The 20,587-nt window shown below is 40.7% G+C and overlaps 1 protein-coding gene across 4 annotated transcripts in view; it reads right to left on the reverse strand.

Moving 5' to 3' along the window:
- SLC16A3 (solute carrier family 16 member 3) overlaps positions 1 to 20,587 on the reverse strand; it is a 70,866-nt gene that overhangs the window by 18,967 nt on the left and 31,312 nt on the right. The window contains exons 4-6 of one of the 4 annotated variants that reach the window (XM_074224798.1): positions 7,387 to 7,561; positions 6,278 to 6,341; positions 2,246 to 2,458 (exon numbers count right to left, since the gene is read on the reverse strand). In XM_074224798.1, the coding sequence (XP_074080899.1) occupies positions 2,246 to 2,458; positions 6,278 to 6,341 (277 nt within the window). In that variant the 5' untranslated portion in view covers positions 7,387 to 7,561. Of the gene's footprint in view, positions 1 to 2,245; positions 2,459 to 5,286; positions 5,361 to 6,277; positions 6,342 to 7,386; positions 7,562 to 20,587 lie in introns of those variants that run through there. The other 3 variants (XM_074224800.1, XM_074224799.1, XM_074224801.1) reach the window with 3 other exon arrangements.

Raw genomic sequence — 20,587 nt, forward strand, 5'->3', positions numbered from 1 at the left:
TCAAGGTATGTCTGCCAAACTCTAAACAGTACAGCGGTTGTGCATCTTGTGGTGTTAGCACAGCGGGGCTTCATTCATCTTTCACTCTCACAGGTTCCTCCTTCCCCTACTACTCTTCCCAGGAGCCAAGGGCTAGAACAGTGCTGCCTGAGGCTCTGCTGAGGACATCACCACTTCAGGTTGTGCCCTCAAGTTGAGGCTACAAAAATTGCTCTCCCTCCAGCAACCCAGTAACCGGGACTTGCAGAACCATTCCATGAGTGTCTCCTGTACGTCAGAGGGAACTGTGTGACTAATACACAGACCTGTCTCCCTGAACACGTCTTCCTTCCATAGTGACTAGACCTTGGGCAGGGGGAGGGGGTAGTGACTGCTGCCTGATGCTGAATAAAGTTCCCCCAGTTTCCCTACTGACTAATAACAACCATTCTCCTAAATAACTGAGTGACCTTGATTGACCATGATCCCTGTATCTACCCCCACCTCTACTGCTCACCTAAAATGACCAGTCCCAGAAGAGAGAGGCTCAAGGAATAATCTAGGAGCTTTCTTTGACACTCACAGACTCAAAGAACCTTTAGAGACACAAAAGTTGCAGAGGAAGAGATAAGACCAAATAAGTAATTCACCCAACCAATTAGTTTTAGTTCTAATCTTAGGAAATACTGAGCTATCTCTAAGGCCCCTTTCAGTTCTAAACTTATGATCTTCCTCTCATTTCCTAAGATGGCCCCCTTTTCCCCAGAGGGGAAGAAAGGTATGATCCACAAAGAGCTAGAATAGTACAGGCACACCTTGGAAATCTAGTAGGTTCAGTTCCAGACCACCACAAAAAGAGAATATTGCAATAAAGCAAGTAACCCATTTTTTTTTATTTCTCAGTGCATAGAAAGTTATGTTAACACTCTACTGTAGTACAGTGCATTAGTGGTAGTGCACATGTAGTAGCAGTAGTAGTGTGCATTAGTAATATGAAACATGAGATACCCAAATTTAGAGACATCTCCACTCCAAAGTTCATATGGACTATTTGTAGTCAACATGTAATAGAGCCTTCCAAACTTGCATTGATCTGATTACTCATATTGTACCTTTTGTTCCTCTTCAAATATGAAGGACAACCAAGAATTATGGCTAAAAAAATGGACATACCTTAATTTTAAAATACTTTATTGCTAAAAAAAAACTGCTAACCATCATCTGCTCGATGTTGATGGCTGCAGGTTGATAAGGGTAGTGGTTGCTAAAGATTGGGGTAGTGGTTGGGGCAATTTCTTAAAATAAGATAATGAAGGTTTCCATCTCCATTGACTATTCCTTTTACTTGAACCCTAAGAGGCCAGTGCAGGATTATTAATTGACCTAATTTCAATATTGTTGTGTCATAAGGAATAGCTTCAAGGAAAGGAAAAGAGGTAGGTAAATTGCAGGTCATGAAGCAATCAATGTACATATTATTATTTTAAGTCTGCCATCTTGAATGAGCATTGTTTTCGCTGCCCCAAAACAATTACAGTAATAACACTAAAGATCATTGATCACAAATCACCAGAACAGTTATAAAAGTAACGAAAAAGTTTGAAATATTGTGAGAATGACCAAAATGTGACACAGGAAACACAATGTAAGCACATTCTGTTGTTACTCCATGAGGTATGGCCACAAACCTTTAATATATAAAAAATGCAATATCTACAAAACAAAATCATTGAAAGCACAATAAAATGAAGTAAACTAGGAATCAAACTCCAAAGAGAATTCTAGTACTTTGGGCCCTTCTCCCCCTTCTCCAACAAACTTCCCCTTTAAGACAGTCTCTGAGTAATGTGTTTATTACAAAGAATCTTCCATCTCATCCAACAAAAACTGAAGGGTTAATTAGATTAATTTAAATAATGATAATCTGGTTATTTAAATCTCTTTTCTGTCCCTCCCCCCCCCCCCCCACTTTTACTTTGTAACCATCATTTCTGAGAATGTGTCAGTCCCCTTAGAAACAATTAGGCTATGTCATTAGCTGGCTGTCCACTAGGAGATCAGTGTTTGTTTGATTGTTTAAGATTAATAAAAAGCAGAACTGAGCCCTGGCAGAATCACCATCAATGACATCACTCTTTCTCAACAATTCCAGATAGTTTTTCTACACTGGGCACAGGGTAGAGAGCAGTAAGAAGATCCTTCCTCCTCCTTGGATTTCCATAGGTATGACATGGAAGCCTACATAAGGAGGTTTGTATCTCCCTACCTGTGCCTTCTGGGTTGAGAAGCTGCAGTTCAGGAGGCAAATCAAGTTTCAAAGGTCTTCCTTGCCACCATAAAGGTATTAGAATATGTTCATTAGCAGACTGCTGATCATTCCACCCTATCCTGTTAGGCCACTGACCACTGACCAGGAGGGGAGTGGGGGCATGGGCAAAATATAAATTGTAAATTATCATGTGATTCCAGATTTCTTCATCTGTGAAAAAAAAAGATGGGGAGTTACACAAGATGAACCCTCAAGTCCCTTCCAAGCCTAAATTCTATAGAAGACCTTAGGGCAAATCCCTAGAGAACCCTTTCTGATTTCTGCCCACTGCAGCTCATCTGAGCAACATCATCTTCAAAATCTATCTTAGAGGTCTTTTTTTCTTTAGGTCATAGCTGGGAAAAAATCTTTAGGGATCATTTAATCAATTAATCCTTCATTTTCAAGATGAGACACCCTAAAAAGTTACATTTCTTATAGTGAACCCCAGTCCTCTGACTCCAAATTTTCACCTGACTTTGGTCAACTGATCAATCCACCCATTCTGATAGAAAGATTACAACAATGTAAGAATCAAAAGACCTGTGTTTGAATTTCAAACCCACCACTTACTTGCCATTTGATCTCAGACAAAACTCTTTGAATTTCTTTTTATCTGTAAAATTATCTTCATTATGCCCATATCACAAAAGAATGTATATCATAATGTGCACTGCAGTCATATTTTGTTTTATAAATGGAAGCTATGATTTTTTTTTTTTTTACCAATACCCTTTGCACAAATCTTTGGTCAATAAGGAAGCAGCAAGGATGTGAGGTTTGAGAATTTGGATTTTTTTTTATGTCCTTCTAAGTCCACTTAGTTTCTAAATGCATTTTTTCTTCTTTTCTGTCTTCCAAACTTTTCCTATGGATGATTTTCTAAGAGCCAAGCTTAGCATCCCTTAGGTAAGGAGAGCAGATAACCTTACCCTTTAAATCAACATCATTCTCCCTAAGCACTTATATGTAAATGCAGCTTTTAATAGTCTTTGCTTCTGCCACCCTAAGCACAGTATCTTGAACATAGTAAGTGCTTAGTAATGTTCCTAAAAATGGGTTGAATTGGGATGTGTTGCTGAAAGAGGGAAAAGGAACCCTCTGACTGGGATGTGGGCATTCTCAGTTCCTAGTTCCCAGGCCTTCCTTATCCATCCTTCTCACCATCTCCTAAACTGCATGCTCAGAAGCCAGACAACTTTGATAATGAGGAGACATATATGTAGGAGCAGCATAGGACTAACAGTCTTAGACAGCTGGTTGAGTGAGTCCACTACTATTATCTAGCAATGTGACCTTGGATGAAGCCCCTCACCTCTCTATGTTCCTTTGTAAAAAAAAAAAAGGATGGGACTAGATTCTCTCCAAGTGTTGTTTTTGCTTCTAATTAGCATGCTTTGATCAGGACCATAATTAGGTAGACTGGCACAGCAGAGAAATTCATACGGGAAGGTAAGTGGAGTGGCAGAGGGCAATACCATCTCTGAAACATTCATACAAAATGGGACATGGCCCCAGAAAAGCATCACAGTTAAGAGGCCTTATGGGGATCCACAAGGGGCCATTTTGTCACATACCACAAAAGGACCTGGAGGCATGGAGCAAGGAAGAAAAGCATTCCCCTCCCTGTGTCCACACCCAGGAACAAAGCCCCCTTCATCCTGTACTAGTAACAGCTCTGACTGGGATTCCGTGATGCATTTACTCTCCAAACTCTAGAAACGAGGAGTTTAGATTAAGAACCTCCAAGTTTCACAGAGTGAGGAAAGGCAAGAACGGGGAGGGTCTGTCTTTGGTCAGTGGTGTCCGGGCGAGCCCAGGAGCAGAGGGTCTGCCCCGGCACGGCACGACCTGCGGCTGCTCCACTAAACGGGAACGCCTCGCAACCGGCTCTTAACCTTACGATTAGAGGAGGGGCAAGACTGCAGGAAGGCGACGCTCCTGAACGCCAACTCTCTGACCCCAAACCCGAGGAATGCCAAGTCAGACCGAGTAGAAGATGGACCAGGCTCTCGTCAGAGCAGCAGGCACGGCCCCGGGGCCAGGCTAGGACAAGGGGAGCCGCTCGAGCGCCTTCAGGTGCACCTGCGGTCACTGCGGGGCTTTTCAAGCCCGAGGAAGCCGAGGGACTGGACAAAGCGGCGCGGCCCGGCCCGGCCCGGCCCCAGTCCGGGGAAGCGAGCAAACGCACGTGCGCATTCTGTCCCGGGCGGGCGGCGGGAGGCCCGCGGGAGGCTGGCCTCGGACGGCCCGCGGGAGGCTGGCCTCGGACGGCCCCGCGGGAGGCTGGCCTCGGACGGCCCCGCGGGAGGCTGGCCTCGGACGGCCCGCGGGAGGCTGGCCTCGGACGGCCCCGCGGGCTGCCAGGGGAACTTTGTCCGGGACCGGCAGCAGGTTGGGGAGCCTGTTGCGGGCTCCGGGGGGAGCCGGGCGCGGAGCCCGCGGGCCGAGAGTCAAACCCAGGGCCCGCGCGGTCCTCTGGAGACACTCGGACCCGGGCTCGGGCGGCCTCTGGGGCCTGGCGGTCCGCAAAGCCGGGGTCGGGAGCCCCGGACCGCCCCTCGCCCGCTCCCATCCTGGGGCGGGGCGCAGGGGGCGCAGGGGAGCTATTTATATCCGCGCTGCCTCCGAAACGCGAGCCCGGCCAGGGCCTCCGTCCGAGCCTGCCGGCCAGGACCCCGACGGGAGGCCGCGCCTCGGCCCGGGCCGGCGGGGAGGGGGCGAGGCGGGCCGGGCGGGGAGGGGGCCAGGCGGGCCGGGCTGGGCGGGGGGCGGCGGGTCCCGGACCCCGCGCGGGCCCCTCGGGTGCTGGCCCCGGCGGAGGGGTGAGTAGGGAGCCAGGCGGGAGGCGGTGGGGGGCAGGGGCGAGCGCCGCGCTTCCCGCCCGGCCGGGCCCGCCCCCCTCGGCCCCGGGCCTGCCGCCGCCCGGGCGCGCGGACCACCTGCTCCTGGAGCCTGGGAGGGAGAGGCCGGGCGGGGCAGGCGCATCCCCGCGGTACCTGCGCTCCTGGCCTCGGCTTTCCGCTCCGCTCCGCTCCGGCTCCCGCGCCGGCTCCGCCCGAGCGCCCCGAGGCTCCGGCTCCAGCTGCGGCGGCAGCCGCTCCGAGGGCGATCTTTAAAGCCTCGGGCTGGCGGGGCTCGGCACGTACCCGGCGCACGTCACCGGCTCTGTCCCGGCCGGGCGGCTCGTAGCGCCGCCCCTCGCACCCCGCCCCCGGCCGGGGAGCCCACGTGGAGCCGGGGCGCGGACCGGACCGGGCGGCCGCGCCCCTCCCCGCTCCCCCGCGCCCCGCATCCCGGGGGTCTGTGGCCGAGACCCGGGAGCCGCGCCCGGCTGCCCCGGCCGCCGCCCCAAGTGCCGCCCCCCGCCCCGAGCCAGCTTTTGCCCTTTGTGGCAGCGCCACATCCAGCCCCCCATTCGCACAGTCGCGCAGTGCCCCCCTCACTTCACAGAGAGCGCGTCCGGCCACATCCCGCCCCTTTCATCTTTACATCATCCCCCCTACAACAAGCGACAGAGCTGTATTGTCCAACTATTTCAGAACAGAAATAACAGGATTTTAGTCCACAAGCCCCATCTGAGTGGGATTCGGATGTCTGCTTGTCCTCACCACCTACCCGCACCTCCAGAGTTCCTCTCACCCCGTTTTAATCCTTCTCATCCTTCAAATCCCGACGAATCTCTCGACTGATCTTCCATATAGATACCTATCCCTCTACAAAGATGTTTATATAAAAATGTGTGGGGTTCAAGCCAAATAGGACTATTTCAAGTCTTGCCTCAGTTTAAGCAATTCCCTTTACACAGAATGTCCTCCTCTTTTGTTCCTCCTAGCAACCCCTAAGCTCGGAATCCTTGCCCTCCTCTTCTCCTTGCCGCTCCCACACACCCTTAAAAGTCCGATTTGAATGCCACTTCCTTCAAAAGTTACCTTCAGTCCTCACCCCGTTTATCAATGCACAACAGATTTGTTCATAGATTCACAATACCTTTTAGAAGTCGACTGTGGATCTCTATATACTCTATCTTGCTTCTTTTCTTCAATCTTCTCATCTGCAAAAGGGCAATGACATATCATACAGAGGCAATGGTAAAAAGAGTTCATGAAGATAAAAAAAAAAAACATAAAACCCTCTGGTCAGGAACCCAGACTGTAAGTGAGAAGCTCTGAATTCTAGGTTCATCTCATCTCAGTCACTGTCCAGCTTTCTGTTCCTGAGCAAGTCATACATGCCCTTGGGGAACCTCATTTTCTCTTCTATGAAAAATGACTGGGTTGGATTTAATGGCCTCTAAGATCTTTGCCTGCTCTTACATTTTGATTCCATGAAATGTAAGATATGATGACAATGATGCTGCTACTGAGAATTCTGCCAGATCATTAAAAGCTCTCCTCCCTCTAAAAGCATCAAAAGTCTAAGAGATTTCCAACCACTACTACAAAAATCTTCTATCCCTTAAGGAACATAAACAAAAGTTGCCTAGTCCTATTCTTTCACCACCCCCACCCCTACCCCCCCAAACCTCCTTGTGCTGTGATTGTTGGAATCTAACTTTCACTGGATTATAGCTATAACCTGGCAGCTAGGCTCAGGGTTTTAGGCTAGGATTAGTTGAACCGGACTCTTCCGCCTGGAGGGTCCAGTGAGTTTCAAGACGTGTAGAATCCAGAATGTACAAAAACTTAAGATAAATTCATTTTGGAGATTTAAAGAAATGTATGTAGGAATAATTATTCTAGAAACATCGTATTTATTCAAATGAATGAATACAAAATTCCAAACAATATAAACTATCTTTGAGTATTGTAATAAGTGGTATCATAGTAATATAATAGTATATTAATAAAATATTTGAGTAATTATAATAATATAATAGTTGTAACTGGAGATTAATAGTAACTGACATTTATTTAGCACTTTAAATTTTGCAAAATCCTTTGATGTATATTACCTTAATTGAACAACAGGACAATTTAATGAGTCAGGCAACATAGAGGTATTGTTTTTCTATATTTTACAGTTGAAGAAACTGAGGCACAATGAAAAAGACTAAACAAAAATCTAGCCTCCCCCTACATCCACCCATCAAATCCTACCTTCCCACTTCTTTTCCTTCCCTCTTCAGTTTATAGATTCTGTTCAGTGTTTATACAATCTCTGTGTTTCCAGGTATGAATTTGGAATTCAAGGTTTAAGTGTATCTATGTTCATACACAGGTGGATACAAGCAGGAGAGCTGTCCTGGAGCCAGTTTATTGTTGATTCTCTAGACTAAAGAAAGCATGGATAAACTGTTAATATGTGCATTAAATTTAAAAGTATGCTGTAAGTATAATCTGTACTCTCACCCCCATCCCCTGTCCCAGTGAGCTGGTTGTTAAAATATTTACCAGTATACCTTGATCCTGTATACTTTTGATCTTTTATGCTTTTATGCATAGTTTGTTGTATCTATGACATTCATATCTCCATTTTGTGTACATTCACTGTGGTGAATATAGGTATATAGGTATTCTAGGGTATATAGGCATTCTATAGATAGATAGGTAAAGGCATCAAGGCCTGGGAAGCAGGGGGTGCCATAATGGCAACCTGAACTCTACTATAACCACAGTTCCCGTATTGAGAGCCACTGGAGCAAGTTTGGGTTAGAAAGTCAGTTATGACTAAAAAACCCAGGCTCCGGTGACCCTCAAGCTGAAGGCTCTCCATGGAACTCTGCTGGGATAACACACCTGCATCATCCACGGCCTCACTTCTGTGATAGCCCTGTACCTGAACTTCTTCACCTGGGTTACATCCTGCTAGGTTATTTTCTACACTAGTCTTAGAAACATCATTGTTTTATCCTGTATGCTAATTTTGTGGTTTTCTGCTATAAAGAACTGTCTGATATTATTAATAAATGGCTCTGCTACTTGTCCTGCTAACATCCCCACCCGAGCGTACACGTGTTTCTTTTCTCTCCTGAGCCAAATGAATCCCCTGGTGGACAGGGGAACTCAACATTCCCTCTTTTCATGTCTACTTCCAGATGACACTTATCCAGAATCTATTCCTATGCCCTCTCCTATAGCTTCCTAGGGAAGCCATAACCTGCCAAACTCTTCTTTAGCCTCCTTAGGAATACAGGTCCAAAGACAACATGTCATCATCCTTTACTGGGGACATTTACCCCCTTACCTCTCCATACAACAGTCCTGGTGAGTGAGTAGCAGCAGCAATCAATATGAGATTATATAAAGTAATAAAACCATTAACTATTTTTTTGTTTTTTAATTTTAGAAAATTTTATTTTTTTGAATTTTGAAATTTTCTCCCTAATCTTGCTTCCCTCCCTTCACCCCCCCACAGAAGGCAGTCTGTTAAATCTTTACATTGTTTCCATGGTATACATTGGTATAAGTTGAATGTGATAAGAGAAAGCATATCCATAAGGAAGAAAAATAAAGTAGAAGAGATAGTAAAATTACATAATAAGATAATGGTTGTTTTATTTTGTTTTTTTTTTAATTAAAGGTAATAGTCTTTGGTCTTTGCCCAAATTCCACAATTCTTTCTCTAGATACAGATGGTATTCTCCATCACAGATACCCCAAAATTGTGCCTGATTGTTGTACTGATGGAATGAGCAAGTCCATCAAGGTTGATCATCACTCCCATGTTGCTGTTAGGGTACCCAATGTTCTTCTAAAACCATTAACTATTAAAGTGGACTTGGAAGTTATCTATTCCAAAAGTTCTCAGAATCCCATAATACACTTCAAAATTGTTGAGGACTCCCCACACACAAATAGTTTTTACTTATGTGGGTTATATCTATTTATATTTATTGGATTACAAAATTGAAAGTCTTAATAGATTTGACTTTATAGATACCCCTACAAGGGTCTTGGGAATTCCCAGGGGTTCCTGAACCACATTTGGAGAATCATAGATCTAATCTAACCCCCTCAGTTGTGAAAGGATGAAACTGAGTCTTTGAGAGATGTGACTTTCCTACAGTCACACAAGTTAGTGGCAGGACCAGAATTGGAATTCCTGTCTTCTGACTCAGTTGCAAGTCGCTTCCAGGATACATTGCTACCAATCATATACTTTCTTTAGGATTGATAAAAGTCTGGTTTTTAGGAAGGCTGTGGAGTAGAGGAAGAGGAACGGGAGGAAGAATTGGAATAAGGAGGTATAGGATCAAATCTGTGTTCTGCCACTAACTAGCTGTACATAACTTCTCTCCGGTTTCAGGTTCCTTATCTGTAAATTGGGTAAGATGATGATAATAATTGTGTTTCTCTCTCAGCTGGACTTTGCCAACATGCCTTAGCTGCCTTCTCTCCCTAGGACAGCCCTCTACCATTGTTGGCTCCCTGCTCCAGCTGGTGTCCCAATCTTGGGAATGGGCACAGTCTAACTACACTTCATTACTCTCCAGGCTGTCCTTCTGACTCCTCAAACTTTGCCACAATTCCACCTTGGACTTCACTCCCTTTTTTTCCAATTATATGTGCCTCTCACCCCCTGGCTTTTTAAGTTCATTTTTACCTGGTTGTCTTCACCCATTAGAATGTAAACACTCTTTGAGGGCCGGATCTGACTTTTTTTTTGCTCAAATTTGTATCCCTAGCTCCTTAGCACAGAGTAAACATTTTTAAAATGGTAGTTACCTGCCTACTTGCTCCCTCCCCACCTCTTTACCTATGAAAAAGAGTATGACCAGTATAGTTCCTAAAATAGACTGAGTAGAGAATCCCTGAATGGGATGGAGGGAGGGAAAGGAGTCTTTAAATTTTATTAAAGGATTTGTTTAAAAGCCAATTAGCTTCTAAATAAATGCTTGCTGAATACTTGATTGAATGCAGAGGCCTTTGCATTGTACTTCTTTGCTCAGACCTATAATGGTTCCTTTTGCTCTAAAAACTAGAAGATAAAATATAAATTCCTGACCGTGAAATTTAAGGCCTTCCATAATCTGGCTCCAAATTACTTTTCAGGCTTTAACTTGTATGACTGCCCTTGATGGGCTGATTGTGTTTTCCATCTAAACTAGATTACTAATCCTTTTCTGAGCTCAGCTCCCCATCTCCTACCTCTTTACATGTTTACCCCATGCCTGAAATTGGCCCTTTCCTAATCTCTGCCTTTCAAAACTCTTCTCTTCCTTCAATTTTATTTTTAATACCGGTACTACCCACTTCAATGAAATCTTCCCTGTTTCTCCTTGATTGAAAGCACCTTCTCCATTATTGTTTTTCCTAGTTTATGATCTGAATCTCTTTTTGAGAGACATACATATGACATACATATACCACTATTTGTTAAGCCATTCTCCAATTGAAGGACATTTATTTGATTTCCAATTCTTTGCCACCTACAAATAGGGCTGCTATGAATATTTTTGTACAAGTGATGTTTTTACCCTTTTTCATCATCTCTTCAGGGTATAGACCCAGTAATGGTATTGCTGAATCAAAGGGTATGCACATTTTTGTTGCCCTTTGGGCGTAATTCCAAATTTCTTTCCAAAAAGGCTGCATGAGTTCACAGCTCCATCAACAATGTAATAGTGTCTCAGATCTCCCACAACCTTCCAACAATGGTCACTATTCTTTCTGGTCATATTGGCCAGTCTGAGAGGTGTGAGGTGCTACCTCAGAGAAGCTTTAATTTGCATTTCTCTAATAAGTAATGATTTAGAGCAATGTTTCATATGACTGGATTGCTTTGATCTCCTCATCTGTAAATTGCCTTTGCATATTCTTTGACCATTTGTCAATTGGGGAATGGCTTTTTTTTTAAAATTTGACTCAGTCCTCTATATATTTTAGAAATGAGTCCTTTGTCAGAAATACTAGTAGTAAAGATTGTTTCCCAGTTCACTACACTTCTTTTGATCTTGGTTACAGTAGTTTTGTCTGTGCAAAAGCTTTTTAATTTAGTGTAATCAAAATCATCTAGTTTGTTTTTAGCAATGTTTTCCATCTCTTCCTTAGTCATAAACTGCTCCCCTTTCCATAGATCTGACAGGTAAACTAGTCCTTGATCTTCTAGTTTGCTTATGGTATTGTTTTTTATGTCTAAATCCTGTATCCATTTTGATCTTATCTTGATATAGGGTATGAGGTGTTGGTCTAATCTAAGTTTCTTCCATACTAACTTCCAATTTTCCCAGCAGTTTTTATTGAAGAGAGGTTTTTTTTTTAATCTCAGTAGCTGGTCTCTTTGGGTTTATCAAACAGTAGATTACTGTAATTGTTTCCTGCTATTGCACCTAGTCTATTCCACTGGTCCACCACTCTATTTCTTAGACAATACCAGACAGTTTTGATAACTGATGCTTTATAATTTTAGATCAGCTAGGGCTAAGCCACCTTCTTTTGTACTTTTTTCATTGAATATTTATTTTTTTTACTTTGTTCTTGGTTTTATGATTTTTTCTCTCTTCTTTTTTCTTTTTTGTTCTGATTCTTCTTTTGCAACATGATTAATATGGAAATATGTTTAACATCTATACATGTATAACCTATATTAGATTGCTCTCTGTGAGGGGTAGAGGGGAGGGAGGGAGAGAGAAAAATATAAAACTCAAAAACTTACAAAAAATGATTGTGGAAACCTACTTTGCATGAAATTGGAAAAATAAATTAATTAACTTTTTAAAAAGAGAGAGAAGAGTAGAACTATTCCTTTCTACTCTGGGGAGGACTTAACTTACACTTTGTTTAAGTATCTATTAAGTGATTAATAACACATTAAGTAAGAAAATAAGCACCTGACCAGAAATCTTTTATAAAACAAATATAATAATTCAATGTCAGGAAATAGAACTAGCAATTAAGGAATCTTTAAAGAAGAAAAAAAAATCCTGGTCCTGATGACTCATTTTTAAATTCTATCAAACTTGTCATAGAGTCCTAATAACTAAATGAAAGAAAGATTAAAGCACAGAAGAATTGTAGATCAATGTCATTCATAAGGATGGATTCAAAAATTTTAAATAAAATCCTGTTAAATAGGCTACAAGGAATCTTCATTACAACTAAGATGAATTTATACTTGGAAAACAAGGACAGTTCAAGATTAGGAAAACAATAAAATATGACTTATCATATTAAAAATAAAGATATCCAAACCTACAGAATCATCTTTATGTGGAAAAAAATCTTTGACAAAATATAACACTCATTAATGGTTTGTTTTTTTAAAAAAATACACTTTTAAAGTGTGAACAGAGAAGAGCTTTTTGAGTTTATTTTATTTTTTTTAGGTTTTTTGTTTTGTTTTGTTTTGTTTTTGCAAGGCAATGGGGTTAAATTGCTTGCCCAAAGCCACACAGCTAGGTAATTAATTATTAAATGTCTGAGGACACATTTGAACTCAGGTACTCCTGACTCCAGGGCTGGTGCTCTATCCACTGTGCCACCTAGTTGCCCCTACAAAGAGCTTTTTTTAAAAAAAAATTATTATAAGTATGTATCTATAGGGCAGTTAGGTGGCATAGTGGATAGAGCCCTGGAATCAAGAGGACCGGAGTTCAAATTTGAGTCAGAAACTTCATAATTACCAACTGTGTGAATCTGGGCAAGTCATATAATACCATTGTCTTGCAAATCCCCCCACCCCCAGAAAAAAAGTATATCTCTAAAAACAATAGCAAGCATCATGTGCCATGAGATTAATACAGAATATGTCCAATAATGATCACAGCAAAGTATGTATACCCACTCCCCCCACTATTACATGATATAATGATATAATACTGAAAATTCTAGCTACAGCAATAAGACAACAAGAAAAGAATTAAAGTCTTTTTCTTTAGGTTTTTTTTTTTTGGCAAGGCAAATGGGGTTAAGTGGCTTGCCCAAGGCCACACAGCTAGGTAATTATTAAGTGTCTGAGACCGGATTTAAACCCAGGTACTCCTTACTCCAAGGCCGGTGTTTTATCCATTATACCACCTAGCAGCCCCAGGAATTAAAATCTTAAGATAAATAAAGAGGAAGCAAAACTAACTATATTTGCTGATAATATGGTGGACAACTTAGAAAATCCTAGGGGATAAGCAAAGATAGTAATTGAGACAATTAATAGCTTCAGCAAAGTTGCATGCTTCAAAATAACCTTCCCCAAATCAAAAGCATGTCCAAATAATAACAAAAACCAAGAGATGATAATAGAAAGCGAAATCTCATTCCAAATAATTACAAAATGCATAAAATGTCTCAGGAGCAATCTGTGAAAGTATACAGAAGACTTGTATAAATTTAATTATAAAATGCTCTTTAACGACATTAAGAACTGGGTGGTTAGGTGGCTCAGTGGATAAAGCACCGGCCCTAGAGTCAGGAGTACCTGAGTTCAAATCCAACTTCAGACACTTAATAATTACCTAGCTGTGTGGCCTTGGGCAAGCCACTTATCTCCATTTGCCTTGCAAAAACCTAAACAAACAAACAAACAAAAACATTAAAAATATCTAGAGTTAAACTTTAAAACTGCTCTAATCATTATTGATTAGATAAATGCAAAATAAAACAGCTCTGAGATATCATCTCACACTTATCAGATTGGCTAAAATAACAAGAAAAAAAGGAAAATGAAGTATTGGAGAGGATGTGGAAAAATTGGGATACTGATGCGTTGTTGTTAGATTTGCAAACTGATCCATCTTTCTGGAGAGCAATTCAGAACTATGCTCAAAGGGCAATAAAATTGTACATACCCTTTGATCTTGCAATACCATTACTAGGTATATAGCCCAAAGGGATCTTTTAAAAAAGTAAAAAAAATGTACCTATATGAAAATATTTGAATCAGCTCTTTTTGTAGTGGCAAAGAATTGCAAATTGAGGGAATGCCCATCAACTGGGCAATGACTGAACAAATTATGGTATATGAACATGATGGAGTACTATTATTCTGTAAGAAATCATGAGTGACTGGACTTCAGAAAAGCCTGGAAAGACTTTTATGAACTCATGCTGAATGAAGTGAACAGAACTAAGAGAACATTGAACACACTAACAACAATCCATTACAATGGACTCAGCTCCTCTCAGCAGTTCAGGGATCAAGGACAATTCTAAAAGACTTGTGATGGAAAATGACATCCATGTCCAGAGAAAAAATTATGGAGCAGAGCAAAGCATACTATATTCACTTTTTAAAACTTCTTTTTTCTTTTCTATCTCATGGTTTTATTTCTACCATTAGTTCTAATTCTTCATTCACAACATAATTAATATGAAAATACATTAAATATGATTGTACCTGTACAAGAGATTTCAATTCCTCACTGCCATGGGAAAGGGGAAAGGATGGAAAGGTGGTTGAAAAATGTGGAACTCAAAATCTTACAAAAAGATGAATGCTGAAAACTATCTTTGCATGTAATTGGAAAAAATAACAAAATAACAAGAAAAAGTAAAGCTATTAAGAACAAATTAAATAACTAGAAGAATATTCAGTATTCATGACTGGGCTATGCCAATAGAATAGGAATGAACATATTATTAAAGTTAATTTACACTTTTAATGTTATATCAATCAAATTACCAAAGGGATACTTTATAGAATTTGCTGAAATATTAACAAGATTCATTTGAAAAATAAAAGACTTAAACCATCAAGGGAAAAGAAATTAAGTAATAAAAAAATGGGAAATAGTACTTCTAGATCTTTATATCATGGCATAATTATAGCAAAAGCATCCCATATTGGTTAAAAAATAGAGAAGTGAATCTATGACCCAAACTGGGCAAGGTAAAAATCAGAAACAGTTGAATTAAATAACGATGATATTTTTATGTTTGTTATATTTTAGCATATCATTTATTTCAGCATCTTTTTGCATTGAAAAGAACTGGAAATAAAGTAGATGCCTTTCAGTTGGGGATCAGCTAAACAAATTATGAAATATGAGTGGAATGGAATAATACTGTCCTATAAGAAATTATGTATGTGATGAATACTGAGAAGCATAGAAAGAGTGAAGTAGAGTCAAAAAAACCAAAATACACAATGGCTTCAACAATATAAATGGAAAGAACAACACAAAACAACCCAAAGTGTATGCCAAGAACAAACTTGGCCCTAAAGAAGGGATGAAAAGACTCTCCCAACTGTACTCCTTTTCAGAGATGGTTCATGGGAATGTTGCATTGTATACTGTATTTTTACATTGTTTTATGATACACAAATTAGTATTGCTTGGTTATTTTCCCCTCTTCTTCCTCATTTTCTTTAAAAAATTGTTATATGGTATGGTACTCTGGGAGAATACTGAGAAAAAGTCTAGTGCTATTAAAAACAAACTATATCAATAATTAAAAAAAAGTTTTATGGGATAACTAAAAGGTACAGTCACCAGCCTGAAGTCAGGATGATCAGATTTCAAGTTTGACCTTAGACACTTGATAGTTACTGTGTGACATTGGACAAGTCATTTAACCCTAATGGCCACCCCACAACTCAAAAAAAAAACTATACAAAAAAAGAGTTGCATATGGAATTTATAATCTGGAAATAAACAGAAATATATGTATCACTGCAGTATAAAATATTGTGTAAAGATGTAAGAAAAATGAAAACAAAGGATTTTATAAGGTAAGATAAGGAAAAAGGTTGGCAGCAGAAAGAAGGTGGCATTTGAACTAGGCTTTTTGAAAACAGCTGGTAACTCAGGTGGAAGTAGGAAAGAAAGAAGGCAGGGGCTTTTTGAATTCAGAATATAGAGACCAGAAAGTGAAGGAATTGCTCGTAGTCCTCTTTGGCTGGAGCATGAAGATTAATATAAGGCTGGAAAGTATGGGTATCATTAGACTATGGAATGTTCTAGATTACCTAAACAGGTTGAACTTTATTGAGGAGGCAATCAGAAGGTATGGAAGAATTATGAATAGAGGATTGGCATGATCCCTCTGCTCATAAGGAATATGTATGACAACAGTAAGAAGGGGAAACAAAAAAGTGATTTAATAAATCCCATTAAGAGGCTTTTGTAAGGGGTGGCTAGGTGGTGCAGTGGATAGAGCACCGGCCCTGGAGTCAGGAGTACCTGGGTTCAAATCCAGTCTCAGACACTTAAAAATTACCTAGCTGTGTGGCCTTGGGCAAGCCACTTAACCCCATTTGCCTTACCAAAAACCTTAAAAAAAAAGAGGCTTTTGTAATAATCTAGATGTATGGAAATGAGAATCTTCATTAAGATGTGGCAATGACAAAATGATGAGGAGAGGTATGTGATAATTACTGGAAAGAGAAAATAAATAGAGCCTAGGTCATGGGAGGTGATGGAGCAGGAAGAGACAAAGATAACCCTAAAGAATCCAACATGGAAGAATGAATAAATGGAAGAGCTATTGTCAGAAATAGTGAGTTCAGAAGTAGCAAATTTTATGGAAAGGGTGATGAATTCATTTTTGGATATGCTGAGGACATCATGAATGGGTATGAATGAATTATCTAAGTAGAGATACTCTATGGACAATTGGAACTATATGTCTAGATCTTTGAAGAGAAGACAGTAAGAAATGGGATTTACATATAAATGTGATAACAAGTCTTAGGACTGAATGAAATTACTAAGGAAGAAAGTACAGAGGAAAGAAAAGAGAGATAAGGATAGAACATCAGGTTATTATTTTAAAAATAGAAGGGAAAAGATACGTAAATAAAAGAATTAGAAAGCAGTATCTCTAAAGCCAAGTATCTAGAAAAAAAAATAGGTTGGGTGGAATGGAATGAAGATCATTAAAGGAAAAAGGAAAAAATACCATGGGAGAAAAATACCATTAGGTTAGTGATTAGGAGGGTGATGGTGACCTTTACTATTGAGAGAGGAATTTCAATAGAATATTTGGGATAGAAGCCAGATTACTCAGGTTTGAAGAGATTGGCGAGGGAAAAAGGAAATCAGCAACTGGTATAGGCACTTTTTAGAAAGAAATTAAACAGTAAACTTTTACATAATCCTACTTTGAAGTTTAGTTGTGGTGTGTAAGTGACCCCAGTTTCTATAAGGCTATGCCAGTGGAGAGTAAATTCTTGGAAAATTCTTTCATTTGGAAAGTCTTCAAATAAGGTCCCAAGCAAACCATTCTAATGGTGTTCACATCTTCCACTGAGCTCTATGGAATTCCTGCTCTATGTTACCTTTGAATGTAAGTAAAGAAGTGAGCACTGGGGAACAGGAAAAAATGGAGTTTCCATAATGACTGGGGAGAGAGTATGATGGAGTGAAAGTTTATCAATCACTGAAGAATGAACTCAGGTAGGTTATCAACATTTCTAGGGGGTTCAACTTCAAGGTGGAATCATCTTAGGACATTGAGCATCAGTATATGAATGAAAGGTGGGGAGGTGGAAGTGGGGATAGAGGTAGGGCAAATAAATGTTTATCAATTAGAGAATGGCTAAACAAAGTGAGATACATGAATGCAATTATGTTGTAAGAAATTATGGGAATAATGAATATAGAGAAGCATGGAAATTCTTAAGTGGAGAGATACAAATTAAAGTAATCAAAGAGAAAAACAATTATTAATGAAATAACAACCACCACGAAATAATCAAAATTGAATGTTGTTTATATAGGAGTTTGTTTAAAAGGATAATTTAGAAGCTTTAATGCAGCAAAGAACACAAGTAAGATAAAGAAGAAATACATAAATATACAGACCATGAATCAAAAAATAGAAGCTTATAACAAACCATAAGGAAAAGAAGGACATGGTAAAGGAATTCTTTTTTGGATAAAAGTCCAAAGAAGTACTTTAAAAAAAGGTCATGGAAGAGAAAAGAGAGAATTTTGAATAACTATTTTATTAAGAAGGAAATAAGGGGCATAACTAGGGAAATAATTAGATAATTTAAAAAAAGGAACAAGAAAGAAAAAAGAATTGACAAGTTAAATTAAAACTCCGAAACTGGATGTATGATTGATAAACAGAAGGAAGAAGGGTTCAAAGTGAGGAGAAGATAGTTGATATACAATAATATAGCAATTTAAGCAAACCTAGTCGTGGGAAAAAGAAGTATTTACTTTTAAAAAGGGAAACTAAAAAAACAAAAAGGGAGGGTGGAGCCAAGATGAAATATTAAGGCAACTACCCAGCTGAATTCTCCAGCCATTCCTCTCCAAACAACTTTAAAATAGTGCCTCTAGTTAAATTTCGGAACAGAAGGGCCATCAAAAAAATCAGGATAAAAAAATTTCTCTGGCCTAAGAAAATGGAAGAGGTTGGAGAATTCTATGACACTTGGGTGAGGTATGTGGTGAAGGTAGGTCCAGAGTCAACACACTTAATGGTGGCAACAGTGGCTGCAGTAGCTTAAGCAGCTTTCAGCCCAGAGACAGTCAGAAAACTGGCCAGAAAAGATTACAGGGAATCTTTTGCTGTCATCAGGTACAACTAGCACAGATTGGCAACTCCCATACATAATTCTTGTTCACAACTCCAAGGAGGAGAGAGCCCTGGTCACAGTACCAGAGTAGAGAGGTGCCCTTCTGATACAAATATAGGAGATTAAAAACCCTTCATTAGTAAAGACCAGAGTTTAAGTTGAGAGAGCACTATACCTCACCCAGAATCACATTACCTTGAAAACACCAAAAACTTATAGACTCTCAGAACTAGTTCTGAAAACAGCAGCACCAAAAACACCTGAAGCTTGGATCATTGTCTCCCCAATGGCAGGTGAGCAGACCTCAACTTTAACATAAAGTTCAAAGTCAAGAAAATGAGCAAATAAAAAAAAGAAAAAGAATTTGACCATAAAATGCTTTACATATATAGTAGCAAGTAAATGAACATAAACTCAGCAGAAGCCATCAATGTGAAAACAGCTACCAACCCCCCCCCAAACTATACAGAACAATGCTAATTGAATCCAAACCCAAGAAGAATTCCTAAAAGAAAGAGTCAAGACTGGCAGAGGAAAAACTGGGAAAAGAAATGAGAGTGATGCAAGAAAATTACAAAAAAACTAATTAACTATTTAATAATAAAGACCTAAAAAAATATCGAACAAAACACCTTAAAAATAATGGATCCAGTAATAAAAGAGGCACAAAACTTCACTAAAAAAAGAATTCCTTAAAAAGCAGAACAGAGGGGCGGAGCCAAGATGGCGACAAGAAAGGATTTTTGTCTTGGGTGCTCTCTCATAAAAGTCATAAGCTAAGGACTCTAACTAAACTTTTGAGAGACAGAACCCACAAAGGGATCCAATGAGGCAGTTCTCCTACTCAAGGTTACCTGGAAAAGAGCAGAAAGGCTCTGCTCCCCGGGTGGGAGGGGTGGCCTGCCAGAGTGAAAGAACTTCAACCTCCTGGAGGCAGGCCCAGGGCGCTGGGAGCCTGGGCTCACAGCAGTGGGGGAGTCTCGGGAGCTATACCCCAGAGAGCACCGGGCACAAAGTGGGGGAACAGCGGGGGGACCTCTGCCAGAGCGAGCACATGGAGCCCAGCCCTCAGGGCACACAGCAAGCAAAGTGCTCTTTCAGCATCCCAGATCCAGGAACAAAAGCAGGCAGAGCCTGTAAGCAGGAGCCCCCAGGGCATGAGCACATTGAACCTAGGGAGGGGAGTGGAGAGAGAGAGAGAGAGAGACTGCAGAGCTCTGTCCTCTGCCCCTGGAACAGGACTCTGGGGCTCTGATCACATTCAGATCCTGATCGCAGTCTAGGCCCCCATAGAACAGCGCCCCCCCACCTCAGCCCCATGACAGAGGGGGGCACATATGGTCATTCACAGACCAGGAAGGAGGACAGAACCTCACACACTGAAACCCTTGTGGGAGTGTCCCAAAAGCTCAGGAAACACCCCAAAACCAGGCCCAGGCTGGGAAAATGAGCAAGCAGAAAAATAAGAGGAACACCATTGAGAAATATTTTGTAAATGAGCCCAAGAAGGATCAAAATACTCAGTCTGAAGATGAGGAAGCACAAGCTCCTGCATCTAAAGACTCCAAGAAAAACAGAAATTGGGCTCAGGCTATGACAGAGCTCAAAAAAGACTTTGAAAATCAAATGAGGGAGTTGGAAGAAAAACTGGGAAAAGAAAGGAGAGAGATGCAGGAAAAACATGAAAACGAAGTCAGCAGCTTAGTCAAGGAAATCCAAAAAAATGCTGAAGAAAAATAGCATGCTGAAAACCAGCTTAGGTCAAATGGATAAAACAGTTCAAAAAGTTATTGAGGAGAAGAATGCTTTAAAAAACAAAATTGGCCAGACGGAAAGAGAGATAAGAAAACTCTCTGAGCAGAACAAATCCTTCAGACAAAGAATAGAATTCAGGGA

The sequence above is a fragment of the Macrotis lagotis genome, chromosome 2 (assembly GCF_037893015.1).
Source record: "Macrotis lagotis isolate mMagLag1 chromosome 2, bilby.v1.9.chrom.fasta, whole genome shotgun sequence".
NCBI classification, from domain to species: Eukaryota; Metazoa; Chordata; class Mammalia; order Peramelemorphia; family Peramelidae; genus Macrotis; species Macrotis lagotis.